The 18,120-nt window shown below is 45.9% G+C and overlaps 3 protein-coding genes across 3 annotated transcripts in view; 2 read left to right on the forward strand and 1 right to left on the reverse strand.

Annotated features, from left to right (window-relative positions):
• LOC140119770 (uncharacterized) overlaps positions 1–18,085 on the forward strand; it is a 43,458-nt gene extending 25,373 nt beyond the window's left edge. Inside the window, exons 13-21 of the mRNA XM_072139121.1 lie at positions 9,043–9,182; positions 13,349–13,430; positions 13,543–13,704; positions 13,789–13,980; positions 14,082–14,243; positions 14,328–14,451; positions 14,560–14,660; positions 15,835–15,892; positions 16,513–18,085. Coding sequence (XP_071995222.1) covers positions 9,043–9,182; positions 13,349–13,430; positions 13,543–13,704; positions 13,789–13,980; positions 14,082–14,243; positions 14,328–14,451; positions 14,560–14,660; positions 15,835–15,892; positions 16,513–17,639 — 2,148 coding nt within the window. The 3' untranslated portion in view covers positions 17,640–18,085. The remainder of the gene's footprint in view (positions 1–9,042; positions 9,183–13,348; positions 13,431–13,542; positions 13,705–13,788; positions 13,981–14,081; positions 14,244–14,327; positions 14,452–14,559; positions 14,661–15,834; positions 15,893–16,512) is intronic.
• LOC140119963 (uncharacterized) overlaps positions 1–18,120 on the reverse strand; it is a 1,020,783-nt gene that overhangs the window by 969,584 nt on the left and 33,079 nt on the right. The window lies entirely within an intron of this gene.
• The window catches only part of LOC140119798 (uncharacterized), a 66,667-nt gene continuing 54,742 nt past the window's right edge, over positions 6,196–18,120 (forward strand). The window contains exon 1 of the mRNA XM_072139192.1: positions 6,196–6,308. The gene's annotated coding sequence lies outside the window, so the exon portion shown is untranslated. The remainder of the gene's footprint in view (positions 6,309–18,120) is intronic.

The raw sequence follows: 18,120 nt of genomic DNA on the forward strand, positions 1-18,120 counted from the left end.
AGGAGTCCCCTGATCTGTGAGGATCTCCTTGGGAAGTCCCACCCGGCAGAACATGGCAAACAACTCTTTAGCAATTAGTTTCGCAGAGGTGTGCCGTAGTGGGATGGCCTCAGGATATCGGGTAGCATAGTCCATGACTACCAGGATATGCTGATGCCCCCGAGCAGATTTAACCAAAGGACCGACCAAATCCATGGCGACCCTTTCAAAGGGTACCTCAATAATGGGCAGAGGTACCAACGGACTTCGAAAGTGTACCATGGGAGCATGCAATTGACAATCAGGGCAAGTTTCACAATACCTTTTTACCCTATCGTACACTCCGGGCCAATAAAAACGCTGCAAGATGCGTTCCAGAGTTTTTGTGGTACCTAAGTGCCCTCCCATCACATGCTTATGTGCAAGGTCTAACACCATCTGACGATATGGCTGAGGTACCATTAACTGCTCCCGGGTTTCACCGTGGACCTTATCAATGCGGTACAATAACTCCTGATTTACCACCACTCGAGGGAACAACTTATCCGCACCTGGGTGCTGAGGTACACCATTAATCTCTACCACATTTTCTCTGGCGCGGACCAGAGTGGGGTCCTGGAGTTGTGCAGTACCAAAGTTGTCACGGGATACCTCCAAATCCGACAACTGCGGTCCTGTCACTACCTCCTCAGTTTCGCCTGCCATAACATCTAGGGGAAACATTACACTTCCATCTTCTGTGGCGGTCACCCCTACGGCAGGAACTCCAGAGTCTGGGTCATCAGGCTCGGCTTCAGAGATCTGACCAGACAACACAGGAGAACAACCCCCCAACTCTTGGTTTCCCCGCCATAGAGTCCAGAACATGGGGAAGTCCCGTCCCAAGATAAGGTCATGGGGCAAGTTCTTGACAACCGCTGCCTCATGTAGTGTCTCTCCACAAGAGGTCTGGAAGTTAATAACTGTGGTGGGGTAGTCCTTTACGTCCCCATGGATGCACAGGACTCCAATTGTGCGCCCTGTGACTGCCTTGGGGTCTGTGAGGGACCCATTAATCAAGGTCACCCGACTGCCTGAGTCCAGCAGGGCCAACGCTGGATGCCCTGCCACAGTCACCCGGCACAGGTGGCGCTCATCAGCAGAGTCGGGGCTAGTAGCTGTGTAGACAGGGGCAGCATAGAGAGAAACCCTTCTGGCGGAACTGCAGTCCATGGGCTCTGAGGAATTGGGGCAATGGGCTGCAATATGACCTGGCTCATGGCAGGTCCAACAGGTGGGAGCCTCCCCCCTCCTCCTCCCCTGGGGTACTTCCCGGACATTGGGCGTTGTCCTGCCCCGGGAATTTGTGGGTGACAAGACCTTCCGTGCCTTAAGGCCTGTCTTGGTATAAGGGGCTTTCTTTGTTAGGGCCTGAGTGGCACAAAACCTCTCCACCAACCCCACCAGCGCATCGGCATCAGACGGGTCCCCGTGTCCCACCCATTGTTGGATCTCACCCGGCAAGGCCCTCAGGAAACGGTCCAAAACAACCTTCTCGACCATCTGGGCTGGGGTTGATGTCTCCGGCTGAAGCCACTTGCGGACCAAGTGAACAAGTTGGTGCATCTGCCCCCTCGATGGTAGCGCCTCCTGGTATCTCCAGCTATTCACTCTTTGAGCGCGTAGATGCTGATCCACTCCTAGTCGGGCCAAGATCTCTGCCTTTACCTTGGAGTAGTCCCGGGCATACTCCTCGCTCAGGTCGTAGTATGCCTGCTGGGGATCAGCGACGAGGAAGGGGGCCAACACCTCTGCCCAGTGTTGCTGTGGCAACCTCTCTCGGGTGGCCACTCTCTCAAAGCCTGTCAGATAGGCCTCCACATCATCCTCGGCGGTCATCTTGGTCATAGCTTTGCGGACCTCTTTCCTGGCATCCTTCACCGTCATTGCTGGGACAGTCCTTTGCTGAGCAGCGGTCAGGGCTGTTATCTGCTGGAGCAGCAATCTGTTTGTCTCTTGCTGCTGCACGTTGGACTGGACAAGCTGCTTGATTAACTCCTCCATGGCTGTGGCTTGCAGCTTCAGTGCTGTCAACTTCCAGGACATGCACTAGTGTATACTTCACTGCACTTTGCCCGCTCCAATTCACCATATGTGGGGAATTGCTCTGGTAGTTGACAGGTAGCAGTGCAGAAAGCAGGGACACAAGCCGGTTTAAAAGTCCAACTTAAGTGTTTATTCACACTTGCAAAACAGAACACAAATTCAGCCTTGGCTTAGGCACATGCAAAAACATTACAAAAGTAATTCCTGCCCGGCTAGGCGCTGTCTAATACATTTTGAGGACCCTAGCTATCCGGGTACCAGGCTGCCTGGCACACGCTCTTGGCCAGCAGCAAGACAGGAGACCCTCAGTTACCTCTGCTGTCAGAATGCAATCTCGCTTTCAGCTCTCCAGGTAGGGCCTCTCCTACTGCTTCTGGCCTGCAGACTAAATCAGTCTCTAACGAGGCCTGTGACCTGCACCTGTGGGCTATACAAAAGCCCAGGACCGAAGCCCGGGTGGAGTAGGAGTCCCACTACCAGCCTACCCCTACTCCATAATAAGCAGGCCCAGTACGGACATTACCAATGTGTCTGTGTTAGCTAGGCCAACACAGACAAAACAGACTATTCCTGCTTATCATGTCTGCATTAACCCTTGGGTTACTGCAGACAAACCCAGGGCTTTTACCACATGTATTTCATCTGCCTGTAGGACAGATAGCGGTTTTCCCACACAATACCTCTTACTTTCTCACAACAAGCATGTGCAAGCTAGTGCTTACCGTACCGTGGGTGCAAAAAAAAAATAGAACCTGCTCTATCTTTGAGCGTAAAAATTGGCCGTATAGCACTATTTTGTGTGGAGAGGGTTAAGGGGCTGCCCGAGCAAATGGTAATGTGAATGCAGCATATAAGCATGAGGGGATATAACATTACCATCCTTAAAGTACGAATGAAACGCTCACCACGCTGTAATTTGCTGTTTAGCAACTTTTCTTTATCAAAAATGTATCAATTGTTACAAGCATTTTAGGCAAAACATAATCACCCAAGTATAAATCCAGCATGAACTTAAGGGAGACGAGCTGATGGGCCGGGGAGATTTGTCTGAAGAAGGGGCAACGCCCCCGAAACATCACATGATGTGCTGGATGCCGTCCTCCTTAATGGAGTAACTACATTCTGTGCTCAGCCCGTCTCCCTGAAGTTCATGCTGGATTATATGGACTTTCACACTTGGGTGATTATGTTTTGCCAAAAATGCTTGTAACAATTGATATATTTTTGATAAAGAAAAGTTGCTAAACAGCAAATTACAGCGTGGTGAGCGTTTCATTCGTACTTTAAGGATTACTCAGGGCGTGGAGACGCAAAGAAACGCTCAGGGACTATTCCGATAAGATATTTTTTATGTGGTGTGGGAGATTTGGCCCAGTAGAGACCGTGGTAGCGGGGTGCTGTGATGCAGTTCAAGACAGTGACACCAAAGTACAGTCCAAAACAGGTCTCGCCTGTGTTTATTTCAGCAGGAACAAAATAAAACAGCCTTCACATTCAGGCATAAAAAACAAAATAATATCCTACCCGTCAGGGTGCTAACTAAACAATGGTTCTCTGACTCACCACTAACAAAAACACTTGGCTGCTCCAGGCACAGAGGTCAGGGCTGTGTGCTCTCCAGCCTCCACTCAGAGAGAACACACTCTCAGCTCTGCTGAGCGGCTTTATGCAGGCTGATTGGGCTGTTCCCACCACCTGTGTCCAAGGTGCTGGACAACCCAACCTCAGCACTAAGGCCTTGCATAATAGCAAAACCTAGGGGAAACATACCGCCCATCCACAGTTAACCCCTTCAGTGTCTCACAGCGGATATAACATTGCCATGACGACAGTATTTACTGAACTAATCTCACTTTACTTTTACATTAGAAATATTCCGTCATTACTCCCCTTATAATGTTGACACAAGGGGTGTAGCTGTGTGCTTTCCGCATTGGGAGAGTTGCTATCATTGTTTTCTGTCTTGTACTGATATTTGCCCTCTGAAGTTATTCAAGGTCCCGCAGTGAGTCTAATGTGCGCATACTTTATCACGTTTTTGCTGTGAGCAATGAGAGATCCCTGGTCCCGCCATTCTGCCCTCCCCATCTGAATACATTTTCCAAAGGAGAATGAAAAACACAATAGACCACGTTTTCGGCAACCAAAAATAAGGGACAAAAAACGTACACTGTGCATGCGTCATGTCCATAGACATGAATGGATGTGTCATAGCACACTGTTTAATACTTTTTCTCAGTAAAAAGCGTCCTTCAGCAGTGTAAGAAATATTTGAGGTGAAGGTCTCCAAACCCCTCTGTAAGGGCGCTGTCCCACGTTGCGTTTGCAAACGCAGACGCAGACCAAACCGCGCGGCTCGTTCCCGATCGCAGGCGTTTCCATAGAAACACTGATGCGATCGGACCGCGGACCGCCCCGGTGGGCGTGGTTTGGTCTGCGTCTGCAAACGCAACGTGGGACAGCGCCCTAAGAGTTGTAGAGTAAATTCCAAATTGTGATGGATCAGGTAATCCAGTAATGGGAGATTAGAGCCATATCACAAAACTCAGACTTGAGTGTTTTGTAAAAACAACTCACACCTTATAAATCACGTCACGCTCTTTTATATGTGGTCTGGGCTTCTGGTATTTGCTCAATCAGGACGAGGGATTTACCTTCTTATTGTCTCCTTATCTTAGTAGAACAGGGAGGATTTTCTTGCCTTCTGGAAGCTACAAGAAGTTTGCCTTTAAGGAACTTGTAATGCTCATTTTACGGGAACAGCGATCTCAGGGTAAACTGCAGAAGTTACACAAAATGGATGACAGGGGGACATAATAAGTGCTGAGCACTAACTCGTCACTCACAGCAATATGCCAAAAAAAGACATGAACCCAATATGTGAGGTAATACTTACTCCCTGTGCCCAGTATATGAGGTAATACTTACTCCCTGTGCCCAGTATATGAGGTAATACTTACTCCCTGTCCCCCGATCGCAGGCGTTTCCATAGAAACGCTGATGCGATCGGGCCGAGGCCCGCCCCGGTGGGCGCGACTTTGTCTGCGTTTGCAAGCGTAGACAAAGCGCCCTGTGTGGCGCCGGCCTTACTCTCTGTCTCCAGTATATGAGGTAATACTTACTCCCTGTGCCCAGTATATGAGGTAATACTTACTCCCTGTGCCCAGTATATGAGGTAATACTTACTCCCTGTGCCCAGTATATGAGGAAATACTGTACTTACTCCCTATGCCCAGTATATAAGGTAATACTTAGGCCGGCGCCACACAGGGCGCTTTGTCTGCGCTTGCAAACGCAGACAAAGTCGCGCCCACCGGGGTGGGCCTCGGCCCGATCGCATCGGCGTTTCTATGGAAACGCCTGCGATCGGGAACGAGCCGCCGGTGTTTCGCGGTAAATTAACGCAAAATACCGGCGGCTCGTTCCCGATCGCAGGCGTTTCCATAGAAACGCTGATGCGATCGGGCCGAGGCCCGCCCCGGTGGGCGCGACTTTGTCTGCGTTTGCAAGCGTAGACAAAGCGCCCTGTGTGGCGCCGGCCTTACTCTCTGTCTCCAGTATATGAGGTAATACTTACTCCCTGTGCCCAGTATATGAGGTAATACTTACTCCCTGTGACCAGTATATGAGGTAATACTTACTCCCTGTGCCCAGTATATGAGGTAATACTTACTCCCTGTGCCCAGTATATGAGGTAATACTTACTCCCTGTGCCCAGTATATGAGGTAATACTTACTCCCTGTGCCCAGTATATGAGGTAATACTTACTCCCTGTCCCCAGTATATGAGGTAATACTTACTCCCTGTGCCCAGTATATGAGGTAATACTTACTCCCTATCTCCAGTATATGAGGTAATACTTACTCCCTGTGCCCAGTGTGTGAGGTAATACTTACTCCCTATCTCCAGTATATGAGGTAATACTTACTCCCTGTGCCCAGTATATGAGGTAATACTTACTCCCTGTGCCCAGTATGTGAGGTAATACTTACTCCCTATCTCCAGTATATGAGGTAATACTTACTCCCTGTCCCCAGTATAGGAGGTAATACTTACATATCTTCCCTATAGTGTTGATGGGGCAAATTCCTAGCACCAAGATGTTTACTACTGTGAGCAGGTAAAAATGGGAGGATTTGGCTGGAAGTTCTCACTCGGCTGTGAACCTTATCTCCCCCTCCCCCCAGCACAATAGCACATGGCTGCCCTGGTGCTGGAAGTGAAGACAACTGCTCCTGTACAAGTGAGTGTGTGTGTTTCTGTGTGTGTATATATATATATATATATATATATAGTGAATTATCTCAGCCAGTGTATGTAGGGTGTGAATGATCTCTGTGTGTATATATACAGTATATATTTAGGGTGTGAATGATCTCAGTGTGTGTATATACAGTATCTGTGGAAAAAGTGTGTATGCTTTACATTATATAATGGCATACTGTATATTTAATACTGTTCTATACATTTTTATGTATTATATACCGTATAGGGTGGCATGCTGTATGTATTATAAACCATATGGGGGCATGCTGTATGTATTATATACTGTATATGGGCACGCTGTATTGATTACATACTGTATGGGGGCACGCTGTATGTATTATATACCGTATAGGGTGGCATGCTGTATGTATTATATACTATATGGGGGCACGCTGTATGTAATATATACCGTATAGGGTTGCATGCTGTATGTATTATATACCGTATGGGGGCACGCTGTATGTATTATATACCGTATGGGGGCATGCTGTATGTATTATATACCGTATGGGGGCACGCTGTAGGCATTATAAACCGTATGGCGGCACGCTGTAGGCACTGTGTACCGTATGGGGGCACTGTGTACCGTATGGGGGCACGCTGTGGGCACTGTGTACCGTATGGCGGCACGCTGTGGGCACTGTGTACCGTATGGCGGCACGCTGTGGGCACTGTGTACCGTATGGCGGCACGCTGTGGGCACTGTGTACCGTATGGCGGCACGCTGTGGGCACTGTGTACCGTATGGCGGCACGCTGTGGGCACTGTGTACCGTATGGCGGCACGCTGTGGGCACTGTGTACCGTATGGCGGCACGCTGTGGGCACTGTGTACCGTATGGCGGCACGCTGTGGGCACTGTGTACCGTATGGCGGCACGCTGTGGGCGCTGTGTACCGTATGGCGGCACGCTGTGGGCGCTGTGAACCGTATGGCGGCACGCTGTGGGCGCTGTGTACCGTATGGCGGCACGCTGTGGGCGCTGTGTACCCTATGGCGGCACGCTGTGGGCGCTGTGTACCCTATGGCGGCACGCTGTGGGCGCTGTGTACCCTATGGCGGCACGCTGTATGCATTTTATGGTGTTGTGGACCAATAGGTCACACAAGGTTGAGGTATTGGTCAGTTACATGGCAACATGGCAGACAGTGCCTCATCTTCCATCAGATTATCTTTACTACAATCACCCTCTGTTTGCAGCGCAGAGCCCTCTGCCTCACTCCCTTCAAAACAGTTAAACGTTTCATCCACAAGTCATGGAGCAGTCAGTCCTGCAATATGGTGACTCTCCGAGCTGAGGTCCCGTGGCCCATCCACCTACACCCGGCCGATATAGACAACACATTTCTGTTGGACTTTGCATGATAAATCTGGTGCAGGGGCTGACTGTGCTCCAGGCCGGCCACTTTTTGTGTTGCAGAAATTTGTGTCGCATGAAGAATAGTTCAGCTGCACAACAAAACTGTCACACAAATGTGTCTCAGACACTTCTTAAATACATGTGCCAGCAGTTTACACCTAAAAGAACGTGCAAAGTCCACCACAAAAGTGGAAGCACCATCGTAAATCTTCCCCATAGAGTTTCAGGATTCCAAAGAACCCGTGTTGGAGGATGAGATTGTGGACAATGGACCATCAAGAAATCCATGATGATGATGGAACCCAAACCCAATCCAACTGCTGTGACGTTAGTGCAATGTACAGACTGAACAGGAGGGCAGCAGGTGAGAGCTGCATTGGTAGATAATGCAAAGGGGGACAATGAGATCCTATACCCAACCTGGTTAGGAGGCAGTGATAATTCGAACCAAAGGTTGCACTAACTTTTTTCTCGAAAGGTAAAAATACTCCTTTCACCATCAGACTTTGAAGCCACGTGCTGCACTCTATATAAATATATAGCACCACATTTATTTTATACATTAATCTTGCATCACGTGTCCTGCTGAGCGGTCCGGCACATTGCGATCCAGCTAATGATATCTCCCTCCTTTGCAGGGTTGCAGCGCGCTGGACTGCTCAGCCTGCGCGCTACAGGGGATAATTGCCAAGCATATTTTTATACTTGGCAATTATTTTTGGGGAGTAATGATGCCCCATCATGCGTCTATGATGCTTGGTGAGGCGTTAATGCGACCTCTGATTAGGATCTTGGCATATATATAGAGAGACGGCTCTATATATCACATACATTAATTTATATGACCATTATCAGTGATGTACAGGACCAAAGTCCTTAAGAAAAAGGATTGGCCTACTCCAAGATATGGGAAGAACTACAACTCCCAGCAAAACCTAAGCAGGATAGAGTGGTAGTTCTGTTACAGCATCAGATCTTTTGCTCCTTGTAAAACCATGTGGATAAAACTGATGCCCAACAATCTCATCATAACAAGTCACAGCTGAGGGTTTGTCACATTGGTCTGTATTGTAGATGAGATTCCTGCTGCTTCTAAAGAACCACTGACACTTGTAACAAACCCTCAGCTGTGAAAAATCATGAAAGAGCCGCCCACACAACCACAGGAAAGGTTATGAGTGTCCCTAACCCTTTTTCTGAGCGTTAACACTTTTCACAGCTGAGGGTTCGCTACAATTGTCTAGGAGAAGTGAATGAATTGGGTATGTAGGATACAATAGTAACAGACCCACAGCTGTGCTAGGGATTAGTATTTGCAGAGGTGTAATCTATGGCGGATGTCTCGCTCGCAGCCCCACCGCCAGGTCATTGATGCAGATGGCGGGGTCCTTATTGACGTCCAGCTCCTGGAAGAGGATCTGCAGGCGCCGCTCATGCCTCCGCACAGCACTTCTCTACACAGGTCCGCCACCAACGAGGAGCCCGAGGCGTCGTGTGTGAAACCACCGCCTCTCAGTTCACACTGACACCCCGCTCAGCAGCGGCGTCACCAACATGCGAGGGCGGGCCATAGAGGGGAGGACGGAGCTACCGATACCAAGACCATCAGCCAGGAAGCTCTCCGCACTCATCATAAGCCGGCATATGTAAGGTTGCAGTGTGCACCAGACTGCTCAGCCTGTGCACTACAGGGGATAATTGCCAAACGTATTTTTATGTTTGGCAATTATTTTGGGGCGTAATGGTCATCATGCGTCTATGAGGCTTGGTGAGGCGTTAATAAGACCTCTGGTTCGAACAAAGAGTTGGTGGTCATAACGGCCCAGGCAGCCGGCAGATCATGTGAAAAAGTGCCAAGGAACAGCATTCAAAACGTAGCCACGACGTTGCCTGCAACTGCCTATCACTCCCATCGGGTCAGCACACAAAGGTATGTACTTACCCAGAGTACAGAAGACAGAAAACGTGTCATTTACAGGATGTGCCAAAGTGTCAGCAATGTGAGCATCTCGTGTATGACCACCCACCTACAAAGTAAACATGAGACTCCAAAAAAGCCTGGGAACACCTGAGGCTCCATATGCTGCTTCTGATGTCTCAGCCTCTACTAACACCTTCTGAGTGACAAGGCCACCTGTCTCCACAGAAATACCAACACCAAGCAGCACCTTTACCGTCACCAGCACCAATCATTAAGCTTTCTATGCCCCAAATAATGGAGAGAAAGAGGAAGTTTGGGTTATTCTGGTCCTGAATAAGAGCATTTCTAAATAATACCACCATTCAGGGTGCTGGAGTCTGACGGCTTTAAAGATCTTATGGCGGCGGCGGCTGTCCCACCGTATGTAAATACCACTACTTTTCCCAAAAGGCCATCCCTGTTCTGATCCAACAAGTTGTGAACACAATAAGAGGTGCGCTGTGCAATGCCTTTAGTCCCGAGGTGCACCTCACAACTGACCTGTGGACCAGTAAGCACAGGAAGGGGTGTTACTTAATGTTAATGTAGTGACAGCTGGGTCCGAGGCTATAGTCCAATCTTGGATTGTTTTGACCATTTGGTGGCATACCGGATGCGTTACCGGTCCGAGAGCATAAAGTGCACTATGCATTAAATCCTTATTATAGGAGCAGTTTTCAGTTCCACATTAGACGTTTTGGCTGCTCCTAGTTCTATTGCCATCGCAGTTCCTTTGTTTGTCCAACAGAGGGACATTGTTCCTTTTTGGTCTTTTTTTCACTCCCTGAGAGCGGAAGAGTCTGCTGGGAGTGACGTCAGCAAACTTCTCTGAGCCCCAGACTGATCTGCAGCAGCAACGTAGCACTCCCAGGGCTCAATCCTCAGGTACTCATGGTTCTCCTGCTTCCGCTACACTTACTTTTTTTGGTAGGTTGCTTAGTAACCATTCACACATGAACTTTGATTTGTTCATACAGCACATCGGGCCCCCAGATCAAGGTGTCTGCAAGTCTACACGTACTGTATGTTTTATTACTTTTAGACTTTGAAACTTTGCATTTGCACTGCATACACTCACAGCATGTATACTAATATGTCTTCATATGTAAAGTTTTTTTTTTTTAAATGCCTTTATTTATAATACACATATACAACATTTCGCAAAAAGTGTACCCATTCAAGGACATTAATCAACTGTGACTATTATATAATGCCACAAATATACTTCATTTCTCACGCTTTGTAGGTAGAACATCCTAGCTACATCTTATCATCTTCTGGCCCTCCGTATTAGCAGAAGAATGAAGAATTTTTGATTTCCCCTTTACCCCCCACCCCCGAGCCTTAATTAAAACTGGTCAGAAACAGATGCGTTTTCAAAAAAAGAATGCGTTGATTAAAAGACTGCCCAAAAACACGTTCAAAACGCCACGTGTGCCATCACCCTTAACCCGTTCACGACCCGTGACTTAATAGCACGTCACGGGTCGGTCGCGGGTGCATGGAGAGGGCTCACGCGCTGAGCTCTCTCCATAGCCGGTAAGTCTTTGCTGCATATTGCAATAGCACCGATCGCGGGTGTTTTCCCGCTGATCGCCGGCGGCAAAGGTGCCGGCGACTTCAAAAGGATTGCGGCGCCGCCATCTTTTCGAGGATCGCCGCTCCCCGTGACGTCATCGGGGAGCGGCGATCCGTCGCCATGGTAACTTCGGGTCTCACGAAGATCCAAGGCTACTTCGGGTTAACCCATGCATTACAATGTGCTATCAGCACATTGTAATGTATGAGTAGTAAAATCCCCATATACTGCCATACTGTAGTATGGCAGTATATGATAGGATCGATCAGACAACCTAGGGTTAAAGTACCCTAGGGAGTCTGAAAAATACTAAAAATAAAAAAAAGTTTTAAAAAAAAAATTATAATAAAAAACCCTAAAAACTCAAATCACCCCCCTTTCCCTAGAACTGATATAAATATAAATAAACAGTAAAAATCATAAACACATTAGGTATCGCCGCGTCCGAAAATGCCCGATCTATCAAAATATGTTAACGGTTTTTCACTGCGTTTAATCCCGTAACGGAAAATCGCGCCCAAAGTCGAAAATGGCACTTTTTTTGTCATTTAAAAAAATTAAAAAATTCTATAAAAAGTGATCACAAGGTCGAACAGTCCTAAAACTAATAACATTGTAAACGTCATCAAAATCCGCAAAAAACGACACCACCCACAGCTCAGTACACCAAAGTATAAAAAAGTTATTAGCGCCAGAAGATGGCAAAATCCCCAAAAAAAATTTTGTACAGGAGGTTTTAAATTTTTTAAATGTATGAAAACATTATAAAACCTATACAAATTTGGTATCCCCGTAATCGCACAGACCCAAAGAATAAAGTAGACATGTCATTTGGGGCGCACAGTGAAAGACGTAAGATCCAAGCCCACAAGAAGACGGCACAAATGCGTTTTTTTACCAATTTCACTGCATTTGGAATTTTTTTCCCACTTCCCAGTACACGGCATGGAATATTCAATACCATCTCTATGAAGTGCAATTTGTTACGCAGAAAATAAGCCATGACACAGCTCTGTACATGGAAAAATAAAAAAGTTATGGATTTTTGATCATGGGGAGTAAAAAATGAAAATGAAAAAACAAAAAAGGGCCAGGTCCTGAAAGGGTTAATCCCACATCCCAAAACTTCGTTCTTTTTCGGTCCCACAGACTTATTTATAGACCAGATACATTCATAGTTTTTGATCTGTAGGGAAGGATTAAACCAGTGGTCTACATTTGTGGGTGTTACTTAGAACCCCATTTTTGAGCTATACAAACTAGAGCTATATTCATTAGTTTAATAATCAGTTTCCCACATTTCTGTTTCACCATTTCCTGGTCGAGAAGGCCAAAGATAGCAGTGGCTACAATGGGACTTAGGTCAATATGCAGAATTGATGAGATCCTTCTAAAAATTTCATCCCAAAAGGTCCTGATCCCTGGACATAACCAAACCAAATGGAAAAAATCTGCTTCTACTGAATGGCACTTCCAACAGTTTGAGTTATCCCTGATCCTCATCTTATGAAGATCCTTTGGCTAGTGGACCACAAAAAAGTGCTTGCTTTTCTAATTCAAAGGTTACTATATTGGCTACTGTGGAGGCACTGTTATTGCTTTGTCTATGTGGTGCCACTGTTATTATATCAGATGAATGGGGGCATAATTATTACAGTATATTAGCTTCTGTCATAGGTCTAACTATTTTGCCTACTGTGGGGCAATTTTTTTTGCTACGTTGTGATTACTGTTACTATATTGGCTACTGTGGGAATACTTTTACATATTTGCATATCTTGTAGCAGTAGGCGGTCATCACACAGTCTTGGTGGTAAAACTTCTCACTCACCAGTGGCCCTCAACAAATGCAGTCAACATCAAATGACCTGGAAAACCGAAAGAAAGGCGAACAGCTTTAGGCATCAAGTGTTACACAGCTTCAGGGAGGTAGCATGATGATACTGTGAGGGTATAAGAATGGTGCAACTACAGAAATGGAGATTTTTTTTTGACATTGAATAAGTCCACGCAAGACTATAGTAAGAAGTTCTTCCAAATTGTATTTATCCTGTGTCCTCCTCGTTTTCCCTCAGATTCTTTAGATACAGAAGTCTCACAGACCGACTTATAATTAAAGTATGACGATCCATGATAGAGGCCAGATGCATACAAGGATCCTGGAGCTCACCCTGGAGATGATCTCCTTGATAACCGGAGAGGTGAGAGTCTCCCAGGACACGGCTCTTATCTCTAGGAATAACAGCGGGAAATGACTGGAGAAGTGAAGGATTCTTAGGATCTATGTAGTGATCAGTGTCTCCCCATACACAGGATTACACAGTAGTGAAGAAGTCGTCTGGTGAGTGTGTGACCCCCCGTGTGTCAGGAGGATGGACCCAGAGCCCCATCACCGAGCCTCCACCTCATTCACTGATACATGAGCAGAAGATCCTAGAACTTACCTCCAGGATCACTGAGCTGCTGAGCGGAGAGGTGAGCGCTGCCGGGAATGCTGGGACATTGTACAATAACACAAGGGAGGTGTCTGGGTGATGACTGTGTCATTGTGGGTGTCAGGTTCCTATAAGGTGTCAGGACGTCACTGTCTATTTCTCCATGGAGGAGTGGGAGTATATAGAAGGACACAAGGATCAGTACAAGGACATCATGATGGAGAAGAGCCCACCATGGAAGGAGAAGGACAGAGAGAAGATGGCTGCCAGGATCCTTGACCTCGTCCTGGAGATCATCTCCTTGATAACAGGGGAGGTGAGAGTCTCACAGGACATCACGCTTATCTCTATGAATTAAACTTTAAAGATGTAAGATTATTAAGTTCTATGTAGTGATCAGTGTCTCCCCATACACAGGATTACACAGTAGTGAAGAAGTCGTCTGGTGAGTGTGTGACCCCCCGTGTGTCAGGAGGATGGACCCAGAGCCCCATCACCGAGCCTCCACCTCATTCACTGATACATGAGCAGAAGATCCTAGAACTTACCTCCAGGATCACTGAGCTGCTGAGCGGAGAGGTGAGTGCTGCCGGGAATGCTGGGACATTGTACAATAACACAAGGGAGGTGTCTGGGTGATGACTGTGTCATTGTGGGTGTCAGGTTCCTATAAGGTGTCAGGACGTCACTGTCTATTTCTCCATGGAGGAGTGGGAGTATATAGAAGGACACAAGGACCAGTACAAGGACATCATGATGGAGGACCACCAGCCCCTCACATCACCAGGTAAGAGGAGACCTTCCTGATTATAGAGGACAGAGCAGGTGTGAGGTCCTCCATCATCTCATCATCACATATAGACAATGTATCAGTCACTCTGTATATTTCCTATAGATGGATCCAGTCAGAGAAATCCACCAGAGAGATGTCCCAGTCCTGAAGATTCCCAAGATTCTCCAAAGGATCCAGAGCAGAAGGTCCCACGGGATCATCAGGTAGATGAAGCTTCGATTCCTGTAAATTCTATGTAGATTTATGTAATGAAGCTTTTACTAACCTTCTCCAGCAGCAGTGGGTTGAGGAGCCAATGGATGATGATGATAATGGTCACTGTGGTAGTTCGAGCCAATAAATGTTTTCTCGTTATAATCCTTGAGGTGGGCTGGCTTTTTTATCATCCTGCCAGCTTGTGTAACATATGATGTTTCGCCACCTGTATACAGCCTTCCTATAACTATATACAGCTCCCCTATAATTATTCACAGCCGCCTATAACTATATACGGCCGCGCTGTAACTATATACAGCCCCCCTATAACTATATACATTGCTAGATAAAATAATAAAATTCTGTTCACCTTCCTCTGTTCCCCCAATGCGCGCCGACCTCCTTCCTAATGTCTGCATAAAATTAGGCTCCGACAAGATGGTGGCACCCTGCGGCAATCTTGTCGGGGCCCGTTTGTCTATGGCAGAGCAGGGAATTTATTGTTCCCTTACTCTGCTACAGACTCAAATCTATCAGATACTGCCCAGCCAAGCGAAACTGCACATACTGCACATCCTGTGGGTTATTTGGGCAGTTATGCAACCGCCTGAATCGCCCATATTTGGTGAGGGCCCCTTTAATGGAAAAGGGGTGGGGGCTCCCGAGGTGCGCACCCTGGGAGACGCGCCTATAATCCAGCCCTGGTCAAAGTATAAATATGAGTTACAAATTCTATTGTTCTGAAGTCAAAACTGCAGCTTTGACAGTGGAAGATCAATGTGGTAACGTGAACTCTGAAAGATACGTCTCCGAGGTTGTTCGACCTCTTTGCAAGATCATTCTGTATCATCTGACCTACGAGTCCAGGAGACTTTGTAACCACAGGTTAATTTCCTATGAAAAACGGAAGGATCTGAAACCTAATTGTGTAGAAGTGACCCACAGAATATGTGTTTTTTTTTCAGACAGAATAAATAATTCTTATATTTCTGAACAATATGAGTGACATGAATATAAGTGTTATACAAAGAGATATGTGATCACATTCCAAATGGCTGAGAGAAATATAACTCGCCTTTATGAAAAATGGGTTATGGATGAACATCCGGAACACCTGGATATAAGAGAATCTCTGGATACATTTCCTTGTTTTCTCATGTCCCTCATGTTGGATCTTTCCAGGAAAGTTGTGGTGGAAGGAGGAGCGGAGAGGAAATCCCCTCATCAGTGACAGAGGAGGGTAAGAGCCTTTCATGTATCTTGTGGGTTATTCTTCCCTTATACATTGCAGGGAGAGGTCACATCCAGGGGAGGAGATGGAGATGACATAGACACCGGCTCATCTGTCTCTGGTCTCCTCCTCCAGTCACATCCGTCTGTACCCACATGTTGTGTTACTATGAGGCTCTGAGGGATATTATTGGATGTTTCCTCTCCTCAGACATTTGAGGCTGGAGATATAGTGACTGGAGGTTTATAAATGGAAGAACTGAATGGGAATAGATTAACTTGAAATTCTATCTCACTATCTCTGGATGGTGGTTATGTTATAGTACAGGTGTCCTGTATATGTGGCTGAACGTGACTTCCTCCACTTATTTCAGCCATTTTCTAGGACTGTTAGGCTCTAGGGTGAGATGGGAATCTCTGGTTACACAATCCTCTTATGTCTTGGAAGCAGAAGAATCCGGTTTCTAAGGATTTGATGACTTCTGTTTAGTACTTGGTGTTGGATTCTCATCAGATTATCTGACAATGTATTATACAAGTTTTTATCCATAGCCGACTGTATGTTACTGACACGTTGCTTCACTTCTGCTTGTAAAGGAAATATTCCAATATTGATTTCTTGATTTTCAGGAAGCAAACGTAAAGGACGTTCCCGTAGACGTCCCCCCTCATCTCCTTGTGGTGAAGTAGAAGACAATCAATCACAACTTTCCACAAAGGAGAGAAGTCGTGGAGATAAAAGGAAGTTTTCACGTGAGAAGCGATTTACCCAGAAATCAAGTGATCAGACAAGTCACAAATCAGGGGAGAAGCAGACAATTCACACAGAGAAGTCAATTTCATGTAGTGAATGTGGAAAATGTTTTAGCACAATAAAACATCTTTCTAGACATCAGACAATTCACACAGGGGAAAAGCCATATTCATGTGCTGAATGTGGAAAATGTTTTCGATGCCAAGCAACACTTTATATACATCGGAGAACTCACACAGGAGAGAGGCCATATTCGTGTACTGAATGTGGAAAATGTTTTGTTCAGTCAGCAGGTCTTAATCAACACCAAAAAATTCACACAGGGGAGAAGTCATTTTCATGTGCAGAATGTGGAAAATGTTTTAACGCAAAAAAAGATCTTTGTGTACATCAGAGAACTCACACAGGGGAGAAGCCATATCCATGTAATGAATGTGGAAAATGGTTTAAGAATCAGGGAAATCTTTCTAAACATAAGAGAACTCACACAGGCGAGAAGCCATTTTCATGTACTGAATGTGGAAAATGTTTTGTGGATAAAGTTGGTCTTTCCAAACATCAGAAAACTCATACAGGGGAGAAGCCATTTTCATGTACTGAATGTGGAAAGTGCTTTACTCGGAAATCCGTTCTAGTTGCGCATGAAAGATCTCACACAGGGGAGAAGCCATTTTCATGTTCAGAATGTGGAAAATGTTTTACATACAAAGAGGTTCTTACTCGACATGAGAGAATCCACACAGGGGAGAAGCCCTTTTCATGTACCGAATGTGGAATAAGTTTTACTCAGTTAGCAGCTCTTACTCGACATCAGAGAATCCACACAGGGGAGAAACCATTTTCATGTGCTGAATGTGCAAAATGTTTTAGTGATAAATCAAGTCTTATTAAACATCGGGTAATTCACACAGGGGAGAAGCCATTTTCATGTTCTGATTGTGGAAAATGTTTTAGTCGTAAGTCCCGATTATTTGAACACCAGAGTAAACGACACAAGGTGTAGAAGAGATGTTACTGTTTACAGTGTAAGAAGTGTGGCCAGTTTGGAGCTTCATTGTTGGACTTCAATCCATACAATGACTTCTGCTGATTGGAGATGTGGGCAGGTGCTTGGGTAATCATCTTGTTTTTGTTTGCACAAAAGCAGGGGCATAACTAAGGGACTCAGGGCCAGGTGCTGGAAATGTCATGATTTTAGTGTTATCTTCTATTTAGGAAAAAGTGAAGAAGATAAGTGTAGTACTCTTTAAATTCTCTCCTCTTAAAGGGATTTGAGCACTTTGCCAAACTCTTGATAGGAAGGACCTATAGGGAATGGAACAAAGATGGTGCCACACTTTGGGGATTATGGGTATTTGAAAAGGTAATATTTATGTATATTTATCTTGCTTGTTATGAGAATGTATATATTGTGATTTGAAACTTTTTGTAAAAATTCTTCCTTTTTGATGCAAATAAAAGTTAAATAAAAAGTTTTTTAAAAA

The sequence above is a fragment of the Engystomops pustulosus genome, chromosome 2 (genome assembly GCF_040894005.1).
Source record: "Engystomops pustulosus chromosome 2, aEngPut4.maternal, whole genome shotgun sequence".
NCBI lineage: Eukaryota > Metazoa > Chordata > Amphibia > Anura > Leptodactylidae > Engystomops > Engystomops pustulosus.